We start from the raw sequence: 17,219 nt of genomic DNA on the forward strand, positions 1-17,219 counted from the left end.
CAGAGCTCTGTGTTTCTTTATGCTCTGCTCCTGACGAGTATAAGTGGGTGGTGGGTGGGCTCTGAGCCTGGGACTACTCTCTCGGAAGGCGGGGAACTTCTACTTAGTTTGAAGATGCCCACGCGTCCATTCCTCTATGTATCCGTATTCACTCCCACATGCCAGGGGCTGGTGATTCCGGAGGGGCAGTGTGTGGCTGGGTACACAGGTGGGGGCGACATGTGTCTGGAGGAGACGGAGCGCCCTCTTCTGGCCCAGGAGGGGCCCACTCAAGCCCGCTAAGTATCCAACCTGCCTCTGCAGCACCCACTTCCCCGGGATCTGAGCCCCCGGGTGGGCCCGCCGAGAGACTGCATCTGCAGGCGAAGAGCGCTGGGAGCGGGGCTGCGCGGCCGGCAGGCTGGGAACCGGGTGGAGTCGCTGCCGCTGGCAGCCTCTTGGCTCCACCTGTTGCAGCTTCGGAGCGCTCGAGCCAGGCAGGGCAGAGCCCTGGGAGCTCTGCTCCCAGCGCCGTTCTGCAGAACGGGGCCGCGGCGAGGAGGGGACCTGGGGACAGTCCTGACAGAGCGGCGCGGAAGGGGCTGTCCCTGGGAGGTGAGAGTCGAGCTCAGAGGCTGCGCCAGTGCCCCCCTGAAAGGCGAGGTCTTGGGGAGGGAGCCCCTGGCCATTTGCTGGGGAGCCTGGCCGCTGTTCTGCAGGGGGTGGGGGGAAAGCACTCTGCGCTGTGTCCTGGCAGCGCAAAATCTCTGGAGCACACTGAGGCGGCCAAGCCCGGAGGGAGGAGATGGAACTCTCCAGCCCCCGGTTCTCGGCCACCTCTCCGGGAGCTGGGGCTGGCTAGGGACGCGCGCGTCGGAAGACGCCCCCGCGCTGGACGCAGAGGCCACCGGTTCTCTGGTCTCGGCAAGGCGAGGGAGCCTGCCTGGGGGAGATGCCCCTAACTCCCTTCGTCCCCTCATTCCAACCGCCCTTTCTGGTCTCCTCCTCCAGCCGGTCTGTCCGCCGGATGCGGCGCAGCGCAGGGGCCGGGCGCGAGGTAGGAACCCGTGGACCCCGCTCCGCGCAGTCCCTCGGGGTGCGCCCCCCCGGGACCTGCTCCAGCCTCTACACCCCGGCAACCGGGTGGGTAACCCCAGAGGCCTGAGGCTCCGCGCGACGCCGCGACTGGCACGGGGCACCACCAATCCATCTGAGGAGGCCCCACCAGCGCCAGTACACCGACACCCCGCGTCCTAGCCGTCGGCGGCTTGAGAAGTGATGGTCAAAGAGACTGAGCCCGCCGGGGTCCTCTAACCCGCCAGCTTCCAAGGCCGAAAGACCTTTGCTTCGGGGGAAATTCAAGTCAGCCCCAATCTGCGCTGAGGACGCGCCACGCCCCCTCCCCAATCTGAGCAGAGCAGGGAGGGCACCGGGGTGGAAACAGTGCCCGCGCCCTCGTGCCAAGAAGCAGCGGATTCTGCTCCCGGGTACTCGGACCTTGAGCATTTAGGAGAACTCAAGGCGGGGGTGGGGACGGCGGCGACAAAGCGGATTTGAAACCAGGAGTCGAGGCGGACGTGGGGAGCTGCGCCGCGGGAGCGGTCGAGGCAGCGGCCTGGGGAGCCGCGCGGCCTGGGCGAGCGCCCATGGGCCAGCCGGCCGTCGGGCGTCCGGGGGCGGGTTGAGCGGCGACCCCCCGGGGGGACCTGGGCGAGAGTCGGCCGGTGGCCCCGGCCCTCCGGCGCGGGGTTGCCCCCGGACACCCGGCCATGGCCGGCCGGGGTTGCGGCTGCAGCTGCGGCCCGGGCTACCTGAACGAGGACAACGCGCGCTTCCTGCTGCTCGCCGCGCTCATCGTGCTCTACTTGGTGGGCGGCGCCGCGGTCTTTTCGGCGCTGGAGCTGGCGCACGAGCGTCAGGCCAAGCAGCGCTGGGAGGAGCGCCTGGCCAACTTCAGCCGCCGCCACAACCTGAGCCGCGACGAGCTGCGCGGCTTCCTTCGCCACTACGAGGAGGCCACCGAGGCCGGCATCCGCGTGGACAGCGCCCGGCCGCGCTGGGACTTCACCGGCGCCTTCTATTTCGTGGGCACCGTCGTGTCCACCATAGGTAAGTAGGCGTCGCTGGCGGGCGAAGGGGCGGCCGCTTCTCAGTCTTGCGTTCCTCCACCTCCGCGCTCAGCCGGGCCGCACAGAGGTGAGCTATTGCCTCGTCTACAGGTGGTACTGCCTCCCGGCTTTTCTTAAACGCGGCCCGCGGAGCAGCTGCCCGGGCAGCCCCTGGGAGCTCGTTCTACAAGCCGTCTCGGCCTCGCCCCGGCCCTCCCGAGTCAGGGCCGGCTCGTTAACACGGCGCTCAGGGGAGTTGAATGAGCCTTCGAGTGCTCTGGAGGATTTTCAATCTAGGTAAGGAGACAGAGCTTGAGTTCCTGAAACTTTGGGGGAGAAAGCTTACAAATCAGAACAGGGACCTACGAAGATTTATTGACCTAACGCCATGCGTGAGGCAATGGTTAGAGGGGGAGGCACGGATTTTAAGACTGTCCATGACTTCAAACTTACAGAGAGAAAAATCAGATTGAATACCAAATTGGAAGTAAGGAGGCAAAAGTGCTAATGAGGATGGAAATAGTTTCCTACCAGGAAGAAAGGGGAGTGACCTTTGGGTTGAACCAGGTAGTGTTAGGTATGGTTTGGGGACTAAAGTGTTTTGCGCTCTAGAGGAGAATTTCATTTGAGGGTGCCCCGTGAGCTACCTGGTCTAGATGGAGTAGTAGAGGAAAGGCCAGGAAGGTCTCCGGGCTCAGGGCATGAAGGGCAACCTTTACTGCCAAACTAAGGAGCTAGAACTTATCTAGAGACAATTGGGAGCCATTGAGTTTTTGAGCAAGGGTGTGACAGCACAGTTATGGTCGGTTATACCTTTATTTGTAGCAGAAGGAAAACATTGGGAGTCTTTGTACTACACCCCTAAAGACCGTTCCTCTTTGAAGCATAATCAGGTGAGAAGGGGGTTGGGGATGAGGCTGTAGAAAATCTGAGGGAGGGAGAGAGCTGAAGCGGAGGGGGGTTTTGAAAGACAACCCAGAAAGAGAGTAGCTGCCAGATGCCAGGGCCCAGGAACTGCACCAGGGCCCTCAGGGTGCAACGGGTGCTCTTAGCCCCGGCCCCTGTGCTTGGGAGGAGAGCTTGTCAGTGAGGCAGGGTGACAAGGCAAACTTGCTTGAAGCTCCCACGCATGGCTGTCTTAGGTTGACATTCTGCCAGGAGAATGATTAGTCCAGAAAGATTTCCCAAGGTTAGTCTAGAAGCCCAGGGCTTCAGCTGGTGAGTAGGAGGCACGGCAGGGAGGACTGGCATGGTTAGGGACAACACGGGCTCTCACCACCTCCACCCCATTCCATACCCAGCCCCTGCCCATCAGCGGGCCGTTATGACACCACAGTTACCAGGGCTGCAAGAAGAGCTCTCTCAGGATTTCTTAGGATGATTAGAACGCGAGGCCCTGAGGGGGTTGGAGAGGGAGTAATGCCCATCACGGTTCTCTCTCCCAGCCCACAATCTCTGCTGGGCTGTCTTAGCAGAATTCCCTAAATCCCCCGCTGTGTCAACTCCTTTGTCTCTGAAGACGGTTCCAGAATTTCTGTGTAGGGAGGACTTGGGGTGGACAGCCTGATTGAGAAGTGTTGCTGTGGAGCTGACCTCGACTCTGTGTCTCCATCGCGAATAGTGTTTTTATTCAGACTGATGATTCATTTGAGGTGGTCTTGGTGGGAGATTTGGGGAGCTAAATCCACTCTCCCACCACAAGCCACGCCTTGGTCCTCCCCGGGGACATGGAGGTAGGAAGGAGGAGCTTGTGTGTATTGACTGGTGAACGTTGGTGCCTTAGGAACGGAGAATGTCTCAGATGGGCAGGCAGGTAGGAGCAGGGGCTTTTGAGGTGCACAAGTAATAATGTGGCCTGTTGGAAAGGAAGGAATCCTGGACTGAGAGTCTGGAATTGGAGCTATTGGTCCTGTCTCCGTAGCTTGGGCAAGTTTCTTAACCATGCTGAGCCCCATCCTTCTCACCTGAGATGTCCACAAAGCGGCCACCTTGGCCTTGGCACGTGTTTGCTGTTCAGCAAATATTCTGTCTCCTGCCCACTCCCTCCCCCTAAGCCTGCTCCTCTTGCAGGGTTCTCGAGGGCTGATGAGCTCATGGAAGTGAATGTTCTTTACAAAGTACAAAGCACGGGCTTATTTTTACTTTCTTAATTCTAACATTTCCTTTTAAATTGTTTCATTAATTGCTGTTGTAATTACGGCACTCACTCCCCTTTATTAGGGTACATATTAGGCACATACTGTGATTATTATGTGACTATGCAGTGGAGCTAATTACCGCATTACATTTACACTTAATTTCCATCAACTCCATGAGGTAGGTATGATTATCCTCATTTTATAGACAAGGCAGCTAAGGCTTCATGTTCTTAGCAAAATAATGTATAAAGAAGAAAAAAAGTTAAGCCATCTGCAGTGACACCACCCCCAATTTAATCATTGTTAACATTCTGGTGCATTTCTTTCTATTCTTTTTTTTTTCTATGCATACACATAAGTACATACATATTTTTTAAAATTGGGATCATATTCAATAAGCCTTTCATCTTGTATTTTAGGTGTAACAATTACATGATGTTTTTCATCTAAAATAGTTCCACTGTGCTTTATTCTGCAAAGACTTTGAAGTTCCAGACAACAAGAAAGCATATGGTAAAACAATGAAAAACATGTAAATAAAACTCGAGAACCAGGAAAAAGAAGAACAGAAATATGGAAAGCAAATGGATCGAGGAAGTTGCTAGAGATGAGCTTTGTCTTAGTTTAGGTTCCCTCAGAAGCAGACACTGAGCCAAGAATTTGAATTGATTGGCAGGTGCAAGGGATACGGCAAGGGAAGGAGGAAGTGATACAGAAAGGGAAGTCAGTCACCATAGGGTCTGCTATTCAGCAGGAACTGTAGTGGGCAACTGGTACTTACTCCCAAGTGGAAGCTTGAATCAGTGCAAAAAGCTCATGACCCAGAATTATCCTAGGTAAGGGGGCTGGGGTACTTATACACCCACACCTGTCAGGAGTTGGTTCAAAGCTGCTTGGAGAGCAGGGGAAGCACAAGGCTAATTCCCAGGTACAGATTTCCCCCGCCATCCGAAAGTACAGTGTTTCTGTGGAACCTTTTGTAAACTGAAATGGCATGAAAGGATGAAGCAAGTGCCATTTCCTAAAAGTGAAAATCCTCAGATTTCTTTCGGTTAGCAGTTACACGTTACTAACCTAGGTCTTTCATAAAAGCAAAGTGGCATAAAGCAAACTTGAAGATAATGCGGGAAACCTGTACTTCTGGCCTGATTTTTTTTTTTCATGGACAGCCCAAGGGCAGTCCTCTGACAAAGATGTAGGCACTGGCCATCTGAAGTCAGGCCAGTGTGCCCAGAAATGGTAAAGGGGATCCCAAAGGGTGTAGGTGGGGCATCAACAAGGACTATTCAAGCTTGAAATTTGGTTGCAATCCCCACGGCCGAGTCAGGACCCATACTGGAATCCTTATTATCAGTAGGAAGCATCAACTTTATCCCAGGACCTAATCCTCAAAAGAGTTTCCCCTTGGGATTTTGTATAGGAAGGATTGCATAGGATAGTGGGTGAGGTTCACAAACAACATTTTCCTGAAAATGCAATTGAGGATTTCATGCACCTGTTGTCTGAGATCTTTGATTTAAAAGTCAGAGCAGAGGGGCACCTGGGTGGCTCAGTTGGTTAAGCGACTGCCTTCGGCTCAGGTCATGATCCTGGAGTTCCGGGATCGAGTCCCGCATCGGGCTCCCTGCTCGGCAGGGAGTCTGCTTCTCCCTCTGACCTTCTTCCCTCTCGTGCTCTCTATCTCTCATTCTCTCTCTCGAATAAATAAATAAAATCTTTAAAAAAAAATAAACGTTTAAAAAAAAAAAGTCAGAGCAGAGGGGCGCCTGGGTGGCTCAGTTGTTTGAGTGTCTGCCTTCGGCTTGGGTCATGATCCTGGAGTCCTGGGATCGGGTCCCTCTGCGGGGGAGCCTGCTTCTGCCTCTGCCTGCCGCTCCCCCTGCTTTCTCTCTCTCTGTCAAATAAAGGAATAAAATCTTTTTTAAAAAAAAGTCAGAGCAGAACTAAATTCTACCCCAAAACTAATAATACACTATATGTGAACTAACTTGAATTTAAATAAAATTTTAAAGAATAAGAAGAGCAGAATGAAAAACAGTTTGGCAGTTTCTCAAAAGGCTAAACAGAGAACTAACGTATGACCCAGCAATTCCACTCCTAGAGCACATATTCAAAAGAATTGAAAGCAGATGCTCAGATATTGTGCACCCATGTTTGTTGCAGTGTTATTATAAGAGCTAAAAAGTGGAAACAGCCCAAGCGTTCGTCAACAGATGGATGGATAAAGACAAAGTGGTAGGTACGTACAATGGAGTACTATTGAGCCACAAAAAGAACGGAATTTTGATGTATGCTACAACATGGATGGACCCTGAAAGCATTATACTTAATGAAATAAGCCAGACACAGAAGGACAAATATTATATAATTCCACTTATATGAGGTACATAGAATAGACAAATTCTAGAGGAATGGAAGGTAGAACAGAAGTCACCAGAGGCTTGCTTGGGAAAGAGAAGGGTTTTATGGGTATGGCACTTTTGTTGGGGATAATAAAAAAAGGTTTGGATGTGGATAGGGGTGATGGTTAAACAACAGAGTGAATGTATTTAATGGCACTGAATTATACACTTAGGAATGGTTACAGTGGTAAATATTATGTCTCTTTTGCCACAATTTAAGAGGAGCAGAATATGAAAACACAAGTCAGGGATGCTGATTCTGAAAGAGGCTGGTGATCAGATTGAAACAAGAATAAACCTGAAGTACTCAGAGAAGTAGATTGATAGTATATCCTGTAAATATTCTTCTATAAATATCTTTTCTCTCAAATAGGCTTTTGTTAGGAGTTTGTTTCTGTATCGGCCTGTGTATTCATAACTCAGCTTCTCTCCAAAAAGGACTTGAGGTCATTTGCATATGATATGGTCAAGGTAGCCTTGGGCTTTAGGTTACCCCCAAATCTCTATAGCTTAACACATCAGGGGCTTACTTCGTACTCACCCCAAGCTCACTGTGGTGTGTGTGGTGACTTCTCGGGGCGGTTGTCTCCTTTGTTGGCCCAGTGTTCAGGCTGCTTCATCAGCTCATGCTTCCAGGACTGCCCATGCAGGGGAGGGAAGGGCTGAAGTGTGGAGTACCAGCAATCAGTGGCCATCACTTGGAAGTAACCCAGGTCACATCCACACACATTCCATTGGCCCAACCAAGTCACAAGGCCACACCCAACTTCAAGGACTTGGGGAACCATACTGCTCCCCCGAGTCCAGAAGTGGATAAGACTCGATATTGGTGAACAGCTCAGATGCCCTACTACACATCATATGTACGGTGCACTGGAAATGGATAGTAATGGATTTAAGACATTGGGGAGATAAGAAACCATGAATAGGATAGTTCAGCTAAAGCCACATGTTTTTTGCTTTTTTTTAAATTTTAATTATTTTTTTTAAGTAGGCTCCATGCCCTGTGATCAAGACCTGAGCTGAGATCAAGAGTCAGACGCTTAACTGACTGGGCCAGCCAGGCGTCCCTAGCCACTTACTGTTCATACACAGAGGTTTGTGTCAAAAGGACCTGCATAATTGCCAAAAGTGAGCCCCAGATTTGGCTCTGAGTTTCCAGTTGTCAAAATAAAGAGGCAAGGACAACCATTAAATGGCCCCTCTTATCCAGGCTGCCTGTTTGGAAAACACCCAGCTTCTTCAGACTGGAATAAAATTTTTTCTACAGATTGTTATGAATGAGAGTACTTAAGACGATGAGTAATCTCCTCCCCAGCATCTGCGCCATCAATATGAAAGAGAACTGTGTGCTCCTGCCTAGCATCTCATCCTTCAGCGCAAGGTGCAGTTCAACAAAAGCCCCTCTGGAAGTTGGGCAGACATACAGCTCCCGGTGCTGTGGTCCACTAAGAACGTTTAAAATTCTCTGCTGTCAGTTCCCACGCTTCAGTGTCTACAAGAATTCAGCTAAGGGGAGTATGGTGCTTGTTAAAATGTAGGGATTTGGGCCCGCCTTTCAGAGATCCTGATGCAGTAAATCTGCATTTTGAGAAACTTCCCCAGATGGCTCTAATGTAGGCAGTATAGGGAGCGCACTGAGGCATGTCTGATGGGAGTGGGTATAGGGCTGAAGACCGTGGAGATCCTTGCTATTCAAAGAGTGGCTGATGAAGCCGTGGTATCAGCATCACCTCGGACCTTGTTAGAAATGCAGAATCTCAGGCCAACCCCAGACCAACTGAGTTAGAATCTGTTCTTTAACAAAACACCCAGGTGAGTCATAGGCACATGAAAGATGTTTTGTGATGTTGCTTACTGGGGCAAGGCCCCCTGTGCTCTAGAACATAGACAAACTGGTGGCCAGGCTGGAATGGAGAGGAGGGGAAATGTGCTCATCTCTTGTCTTGGTGAACCTCCTCTCCAGCTGGTCGTTAAGTACACGAGGAACAAGTTGATTTAGCCAAGAGCAGCCCAGCCAGATGCAGGGATGCACTGGGATTGGGCTAAGAAGGGGACCGTGGCTTCTGCCAATCTGAGAGGCTCGGACAGAGAGGTGCCAAGCCCCTCCTCCATGGCGGAACACTCAAGGTAGATTTCCAGATTTGCAGCAACAGTTGTGTTCATTTTAATTAAACAGAAGTAATTATGCTCCACCCCCTTTTTGGCCCTGGGTGTGGCTTGTGATTAGCTCTTATGCAGCAGTATTCTATAAGGCTCGAAGGCTCGTGGGGCTCAGGAGCTGGGCTGACAAGTACATGATTTGGCCTGGTCAGCCTGCAAATCTATGTAGTGCTGAACTGAATATTGCTTTTGGAATCTGTTTTTTCCTACATGGGAACAAAGTTGAGGAAAGAGCTTAAGAAATCGAATTATATCAGGTTCAAACAGAATATTGGGAGTCACCATTCTACAGTATAAAGCTATAAACTAACATCATGAACAGGCATTTAGAAAGAAAAATATCTCATGAGTACATTAATGATCATCACATGTTACTGGTTCTCATACATGTGTCAGTATTTAAATCACACATTGACTAGGCACTTTATGTTTTACAAAGCATTTGTGCACAAATCTTATGAGGTAGGCAGAGAAGTTATTGATCCATTTTGCAGATAAGGAAACTGAGGACAGAAAGCAGAGTTACCTTACTCAGGACTGTACTCAGGACTTATTCTGCTATAAAGTGGCAAAGTCAAGATTAGAACCAAGTTTTGTTTACTGTCTGATGATAAAAGAAATACATATTCATTTGAGAAGGCTGGAAATATATGGGAAAGTATAAGAAAGTAGAAAACACCAACAATTCCACCATCCGACAAGAATCACTGTTAACGTTTTGGTGTATAATATGATATTGTACTTCAAGTGCTATTTCATTGAATCTAAGACGCTTTGTTATTTTGTGTACCATTAAGAAAGAAAAGAATGCTACCAATTAAATTTTGACATGCTAACCATTGTGAGATCACCTCAATTTCCAAGATATTAAAATGTTGGGGAAAGGTACATCTTGAAGTCACAGAAATGGATCATATTTTGTATCTGATTGTTTTCCATATAACCACTATGACATGAGCATATGTTGTAATTAGGTAAAAATGAATCTCATAATTAGAATTTATTTGATTAATACTAAAGTTGATTAATTTTAAATACTTATTAAATACACTTATAGTTTGGGGCACCTGGGTGGCTCAGTCGGTTAAGAGTCTGCCTTCGGCTCAGGTCATGATCCCAGGGTCCTGGGATCGACAAACCCCGCATCAGGCTCCCTGCTCCACGGGGAGTCTGCTTCTCCCTCTCGCTCTGACCCTCCTCCCTCTTGTGCTCTCTCTTTCTCTCAAATAATAAAATCTTAAAAAAAAACACCCCACACACTTACAGTTCATCTTCCCTGCATCAGCTAGCTGATCCTTCCCCCATTTTGCTATCGGGAGCAAGGGGGTGTTGTGTTAATCATAGTATATGTGTGCTTTAGATTCTAAGGATTTTGGCCCTTTATCATGGTTGGGCCATGCTTTCCATGCATTTTTGTTTTCCATTCAGCACTGATTAGATTTAGGAACGTTTTTAATTTCTGTGCAGTTTTGTATTCCAGTCTTTTCCTTGCAATGTCTTTCCATTGTTTGTGCTTAAAAAGTAACTCTCCATCCAGATCTTATAAGAACGCTAGTTTCTGTTCAGTATTTTTCCAAGTGCTCCACACACCACCACCCCCCCCCGTCATAGCAGTTTTTAAAACCCTTCACCATATTGTCTCATGTGAACAATGACAGTGTACTGTGAGGTGATATTTAAGGAGCGATGCTCCATGGTCATGGGGGTAAGAGACGGCACAGAGTGACTGGTCGGCATTTGCATTCCCCCAGGTCAGGTGAGAGGGCCATCTCTCTTGGCATCTATCTTCTAAAATTTCATGAGGAAGCTCACACTGTCCATCCTGTGAACCCTGGGCTTGTTCAATCATTTGTTTCCTTCTTGGAAAATTTCAGTATCTTGAAATTAGAGTTCCGTTGCAGGACACCCCTCTACTCTCTGCTGTCCAGCACACCAGCTAGCCCACATACATACTCATCTCAACTTGTTTCTTTAAATTTTTCTCTTAGGAAACATGGTGCTTTCCCCTTCTTTTATCCTAAATGCCATCCTATTCTCTCCCCCCATACCTTTCTCCACAAAGGAGAGAGAGATTTGGCATGAATGTAACCCAAATCATTCTTGCGCCCCTTGGGGTGCTAGGGCTGACTTTCCATTCAAGGAAGTAACGAAAAAGTCAATTTAATTTTTGCTTGCGTGTTTCTAAAGAATCTGAGAGTCTTCCGTTTATAACACAAAGGGATGTTCTTTCTCTTCTCTCCTAGTCTCCTATATCTTAAAGGAGTTCTGGAGCCTCTTATCTCAGATCCTCTCAGCCCGTCTGCCCCTCTGCGTACTCCTCCCCTCCCCAATCTCTGTCTGTTCTCTGTCATCACAAGTGACTTCACCTCTCTAACTTGTTTTAGCTTTTTCTCATGCAGCCTGTTACCTGCTCTCTCCCCAGTGAAAGATAGCCCTGGGGACTGGCCCAGCAAGCAGCCATGCTGTCCCATAGGATGGAGAGAAGAGCAGGGCAAGATTATGATCATCACACATTAGTGGCTTTACACAGGGGACACTCCCAGCCTGTACAGGAGGACATTACCATGTTCAGACCCAGAAGCCCACCCCACTGAGGAAAGAGGGGCAATGCACCTCGTTGGGAGGTGTCTCCAAAACTAAGCGGCTCTCCCTCTACCCTCCAGCCTTTTGCCTCCTTCAGTTCAGTTTGTCTGAATTGCTAGATATCAGATCACTTTTCTGAAATGTTGCACCATTCGCATTCCCACTGCATCTTCCTTTGGCCAGAGAGCCATCTTTAGAAGCCTAAGCACTCAGATTCTGTTGGCCCCATTCTCCGATCCACCCCTGGCATCTCTTCTCTCCATCACCTCTCCTTACAGGGAAACACTATCAGGGTCATTGAACCTGGGGGTCAGGCCATGAATGACATGAGTGTAACTTGGGGTGGGGGACACTGGGGACAATGGGGCTTGTGTCCCACAGGCATTCAGATTGTAACTGTACAACAGCATCCGCCTGGCCAGGCAGGTCTGATGACGGCTTAACTCAAGAGTTTGAGCCTCCCAGGTAAAATTCTGACAAACTCTTTACCCTTCTTGATCAGTAGCAACATCTTGATTTTTACAGTTCATTTGCATACCTATTTGTGGAAGATACTTGATCAGCACCGGGGGTGAACTGCTTATTACCTGTTTCATTATGCACCCACTAATTTCTTAAAGGACCCCCATGGGGCACTTATATTTTCTTAACTCCTCTGATCCACATGTCTACACTTAGGTGTTATAATCTATCAGTACATACTATTCAGCTTGTTTCTCTCCTTTTACATTATTTTTTATACACTTTCTTAGGAATTTCATGTGTTCCTATTAATGTAGCATAGTTTATTTAATTATCCTCAAACTGTTGGATTTGGAGTTACAGATTTTTTTTTTACTCTTGTGTATAATAAAATTTATGAAGTGTATTGAGTGCTTACCATGGGTTAAACACAGCACACATCTTTATATATGTTTATTTCTTATAAGAGCCCCATGAGGGTGATTACTATTAATATTCCCATGTGCAAGACTAGGATCCTGGGGCCCAGAGAGCTTTCATGCAGTGTCTTAAGTTACCCAGCTGGAAGAAACCTGGAGGCTCCCTTCAAAGCTTATGCTTTGAACCACTACTGCTTTGCCATTTCTTCCTTTGGGGTCCTTGTTGTGAGAAGAATGGCCAGCTGGAGAGCCTGTGACCTCTTTTTTCAGTTGCAGTGGTTCTTAGGTGACTTGGGATCCTATAAGAAGACAGAAACGGTCTGGCTAGCAGAATCTCAGAGGATGTTTGTGATATGGTAGTACCTGTGGCTGCATGGGTAAAAGGTTTGGGTGATGTTCTGCCTGCCTCCCAGGAGTCCATGCAAATGGAGACTTATACCCCCTGTCGCCGTGTCTCACAGTTCTTGCAAACTTGCAACCTACCTCCCATCACCTTGACAACTGATGTGCCTAGAATGTGCCGGCGCCCAGGACTTTCATCTCTAATACCGACCTATTTGATCCAGAGGTCACTTCCTGACCGCCTGTGAGCTCTTGGCCTATTCACACCAAGATTCTGTGTGTCTTGGGTCTTCCCTTGTGTTGAACATCTGAGGAAGATCACAAGGCATTAACCTTACAGATGAGCCAAAGCAGTGGTTTTCAAACTGTGCTCCAAGTAGCCCATAGGGTTCTTGGTGGTATCTTAAAGAGCTATCCTGAGGTCCTGAGTTTTTATCTCTGTTATATGTATTTATCTATATATTGCCCAAAATATTTATCTTGTTCTGCTGTCTTTTTATTGACTATTACATTTTTTTGGCATGTACAAGAGATTTTTATATAGCCAAATACATTCATTTTTACTGGCAATTTTTTCTATGGTTTTTCATCAAGCCAGGTCCTCTCTGTGGTTGAGATAAATATTCTCATCCAATCTTTGTTTAGCTCTAACTCATCTCAAATGTTATTCAAAAAGATTGCTTTTTAAATGGTTTGTGTGGTTGGCTATATAATTATGATTTGATTTATTTCTAAAATTATCACATAATTTGAGAATGTGCATTTTCCAGAATTCTCTTTTCTGTTTTGAGTGTTTCTTTGTATCCTGGTATCTGTATATGTTTCAGCTGGCTTTTCTCTTGCTACAGAATTTTGGAGCAGGAGGGAATATCACCCCCAAACACCCTCTAAACCTAGTAAACTCACCCAAAATAACATTTTGGTTGTGTGTGTCAGGGCATATAAATTCAGAATTATTGATGTCGTCACTTGCATAACTTATGTTATTAATAATACATAACTTTGTTTACCTCTTAATGCCTTATATAGTAACATCTATTTTTAAGCATAGATATGATTAAGCTCCTGCATTATGATAGTAGATATTTGCTGACTTTTAGACCTTTTCTTTAGTTGTAAGTTTTAATATATTTTTAAGCAAACCACTTAATACATTTTGTGTTTTTCTTTTTAAACCAGTTTTAGACTTTTCTCTTTGTAGGGGAATTTGGCAATTTAGTATTTTATCTCATATGCAATATTCTTTTTTGTTCTGTATTTCTCTTGTTTTTCTGTTCCCTTTCTAATGCCATACCTTCTATTACAGTGGATTGGGTATTCCTTGTGTCACTTTAAGTGTGATCAGAATGAAAGCTTATCTAAACTTCCTGGGGATAAAAACTACATCTGCCATTATTTTTCATGTTTATAAATAAAATTAAGACCCTTTCCTCTGGATGATAGTGAGTCTTATGTGCTTGGGGTTCAGCTCCATTCCTTCCAACCGCCTAGTCTCCCAGGTCCCTTGTTGTTATATCTTGTTCTCTGGAAACACTTTTTCACATTACATATTTTTCGCCTTGGAACCTGCCTTGTGTCATCACATCTGATTGCTGAGAGCATACCAAAGCCATAATCTTTTTCTCCTTAGCAATCTTTAGTGCGTCTCTTTTCCCGATAATCTTCCTCTTCATTTCCAGTCCGTTTCTTCTTCTCCTGCCTCTGGACCTTTAGGCTTTGGATGATTATTCACTCAACACCAACTGCATTTTCTTAAGCCCTGCTTCTGCTTCCAAAGAGAAGGTAAAGGCAAGATTTTTAATTGTTTGAGAAACTCTGTTGTTTTGTTTCCCATGGTGCCTCTACCCATTCATGTTCCCACCGACAGTGGACGAGGGTTCCCTTTTCTCCATACCCTCAAGGACACCTGTTTTTTCTTGTCTTTTTGAGAATAGCCCTTCTGACAAGTGTGAGGTGATTATCTTGTGGGTTTTTTTTTTTTTAAGATTTTATTTATTTATTTGAGAGACAGCATGAGCAGAGTGAGGGAGAAGCAGACTCCTCACTGAGAAGGGAGCCCAACGTGGGGCTCGACCCCAGGACCCCGAGATCACAACCGAGCCTAAGGCAGACGCTTAACCAACTGAGCCACCCAGGCACCCCTCTTGTTGTGGTTTTGATTTGCATTTTCCTGATGGTGAGTGATGTCAAGCACCTGTTCATGTGCCTATTGGTGTGCATCTGTACGTCGTTTTTGGGGAAATGTCTACTCAGATCCTCTGCCCATTTTTTTTAAAAAGATGTATTTATTTTAGAAAGAGACAGAGCGCACGCACGCACTCACAAATAGGGGAGGGGCAGAGGACAGGGAGAGAAGCAGACTCCCTGCTGATTGCAGAGCCTGACCTGGGTGGGGCTAGATCTCAGGACCCTGAGATCATGACCTGAGCCGAAACCAAGAGTCAGATGCTTAACCAACTGCACCACCTAGGCGCCCCTTCTGCCCATTTTTAATCAGCTTATTTGTTCGTTTGTTTGCTCTTGAGTTATATGAGTTCTTTATATATTTTGGATATTAACCCCTTATCAGATATGTGACTTGCAACTATCTTCTCCCATCCAGTAGGCTGCCTTTTCTCATTGCCTCCGTGTGCCCATGCTTTTTAGTTTGATGCAGTCCCACTTGTTTATTTTTGCTTTTCTGGCTTTTGCTTTGAATGGTTTATAACTATTCTCTCTTTTCTCCCAAAGTAGATTTTCTTCATCCAAGTTTGCTCGGCTGTGGGGTTCTTCTTTTCTTAGTTTCCCTGGATAGGTCCTGTAAGCCACTCTCAGTCCCAGAGGAATCTAGAAATCTTTCTTTGGGACTTAAAATTTTTAAGCTGAATTTATGCTACATTTAGCATTGTCCTCACTAAGGCCTGTTTTACTCATTCTGGCTGTTGATATTTTCTGCTCCAGATGTCATATTCCTGGTATTTGGTATGGAGGCATGCTATACTATTTCTTGGCCTGCTATATTTTTAGACTTAGTTTTTTTTTTATTTAACAGCCTGTGACCTAATACCAACACCTGTGAAAAGAAATGTGTACAAAGCCCGGTTTGACCACCCAGGGATATACTTGTGTTTCATGTCACGGAATTGATAACTGAAAGCAACCGCGTCACTACTTATTCAATTAATTAAGACAAATTTCTGGGAGAAGATGGAGTCTAATGGCTATTTGGGAAGAGATGATGACCTGCTCATTCTCTCAACTTCTCTTTTGAGTTAGGGAAAGTAAGGCTCAGAGACAGAGAAATTTTCCTGACTCCCCACAGCTGGTAAGTAAGGGAGTCCATCAGATAAGAATTTTGCTTAGCTTCAAGTAGCAAGACCCAAAACAGTGGTAAAGCACACAAGGTTTTACTCTGTGCTAGGGAAGACACTGTACTGCATGTAGGCAATTCAGGCCTGGTATGGTGACTGTATGATATCAACAAGGAGTCAGGCCTCTTCAGCTCTGCTATACTTAGGATGTTTCTCTGGTTCTCAGGGCTCAGTGTGGCTGCTGGAGCTCTGGCCATCGCATCCACACCACAGGTAGTAGGAGGAAGGAAAGGGAGAGGAAGGGTGTGTCCTTTTTCTTTCAAAGAGTTGTCTTAGGCCACTTTCCCTCATAAGCAGACTAAGGATTTGGGCTAAGGATTTAGGTGGAAGTGATTTATCAAGGTAGTGCTCTCAGAAGAGGGTAGTGGGAGAGTAAAGGAAGTGAGGAGGTGGAAAGAGAAGCCAAGTAGGAGGTTATTTTATGGAGCTCTGGAGCATAAATTACACCTTGGAATTTGTACCACCTTCTGGCAAAGGAACTGGGCTTTTATAGGCCCACACCAGTCACTGGTTTTGGCTGGGGGGTGGGAAGGGTCTAAAACTGCCTGACCCTTGGCAGTTTTACAGTCACAGGTGTGAGCTGTGAGCAGTAAACCCTGCAGCAGCCAGGGGATGGGCACACACAACTGGTCAGGGGTCTTAGGGGCAGCTGGGCGGGGTACAAACAGCAGTGTCCACTAGAGGGGGCTTCCGAGAAACTCCAGATAATCCTTCCCCTGACATTCATTGTCCACAGCTTTGTCACATGGTCATACCCAGCTGCAATAGTGGCTGGGAAGTGGACTCCTTATTCCAGTTAGTAACATGTCAGAGAATAATTACTAAGGAATAATGAGAGAAAGAATGTTGGAGGCATCTAACGGTGCTTGCCACAGGAGCATGATCCTTGAAGGAATCACCAAGAGCCTTGACTGTCGGGCCATAGGGCAGGAACTCTGCACGGTGGGGCTGGCATGCTGTTAGAGACTGGGGAAGAATCGCATAATAAAAAGAGACATTCATCTAGCAGAAGTGTCCAGATTTCTTGGAAGAAGAGAGAAGAGGCAGGAAGAGAGTGAGGTGGCCCCAGGCTGGTCCCCACAGGGTCTAAAGGCCAGGACAGGGAGGAAACAGGAGGCCGACAAAGGGCAGATGGGAGGTCCCATGGAGACAGCCTGACACGGATCTCAGAACCAAGTGCCTCTTTGCCTCAAACGGGAAATGGAGTAGAGTGTGGTGAAGGCAGGATGCAGGCAGGGGGCAGAACCCGCTGCAGATTTGGCCCTGCAGGGTT

The 17,219-nt window shown here is 47.2% G+C and overlaps 1 protein-coding gene across 2 annotated transcripts in view; it reads left to right on the top strand.

The window, feature by feature from the left end:
* Positions 1 to 1,007: 1,007 nt before the first annotated feature.
* The window catches only part of KCNK13 (potassium two pore domain channel subfamily K member 13), a 97,503-nt gene continuing 81,291 nt past the window's right edge, over positions 1,008 to 17,219 (top strand). For both annotated transcript variants that reach the window (XM_073894886.1, XM_025870458.2), the window contains exon 1: positions 1,008 to 2,088. In XM_073894886.1, coding sequence (XP_073750987.1) covers positions 1,749 to 2,088 — 340 coding nt within the window. In that variant the 5' untranslated portion in view covers positions 1,008 to 1,748. The remainder of the gene's footprint in view (positions 2,089 to 17,219) is intronic.

This window comes from Callorhinus ursinus, unplaced genomic scaffold (genome assembly GCF_003265705.2).
Source record: "Callorhinus ursinus isolate GAN/ISIS: 27379988/994484 unplaced genomic scaffold, GSC_fseal_2.0 scaffold8, whole genome shotgun sequence".
In the NCBI taxonomy this organism is placed as follows: Eukaryota; Metazoa; Chordata; class Mammalia; order Carnivora; family Otariidae; genus Callorhinus; species Callorhinus ursinus.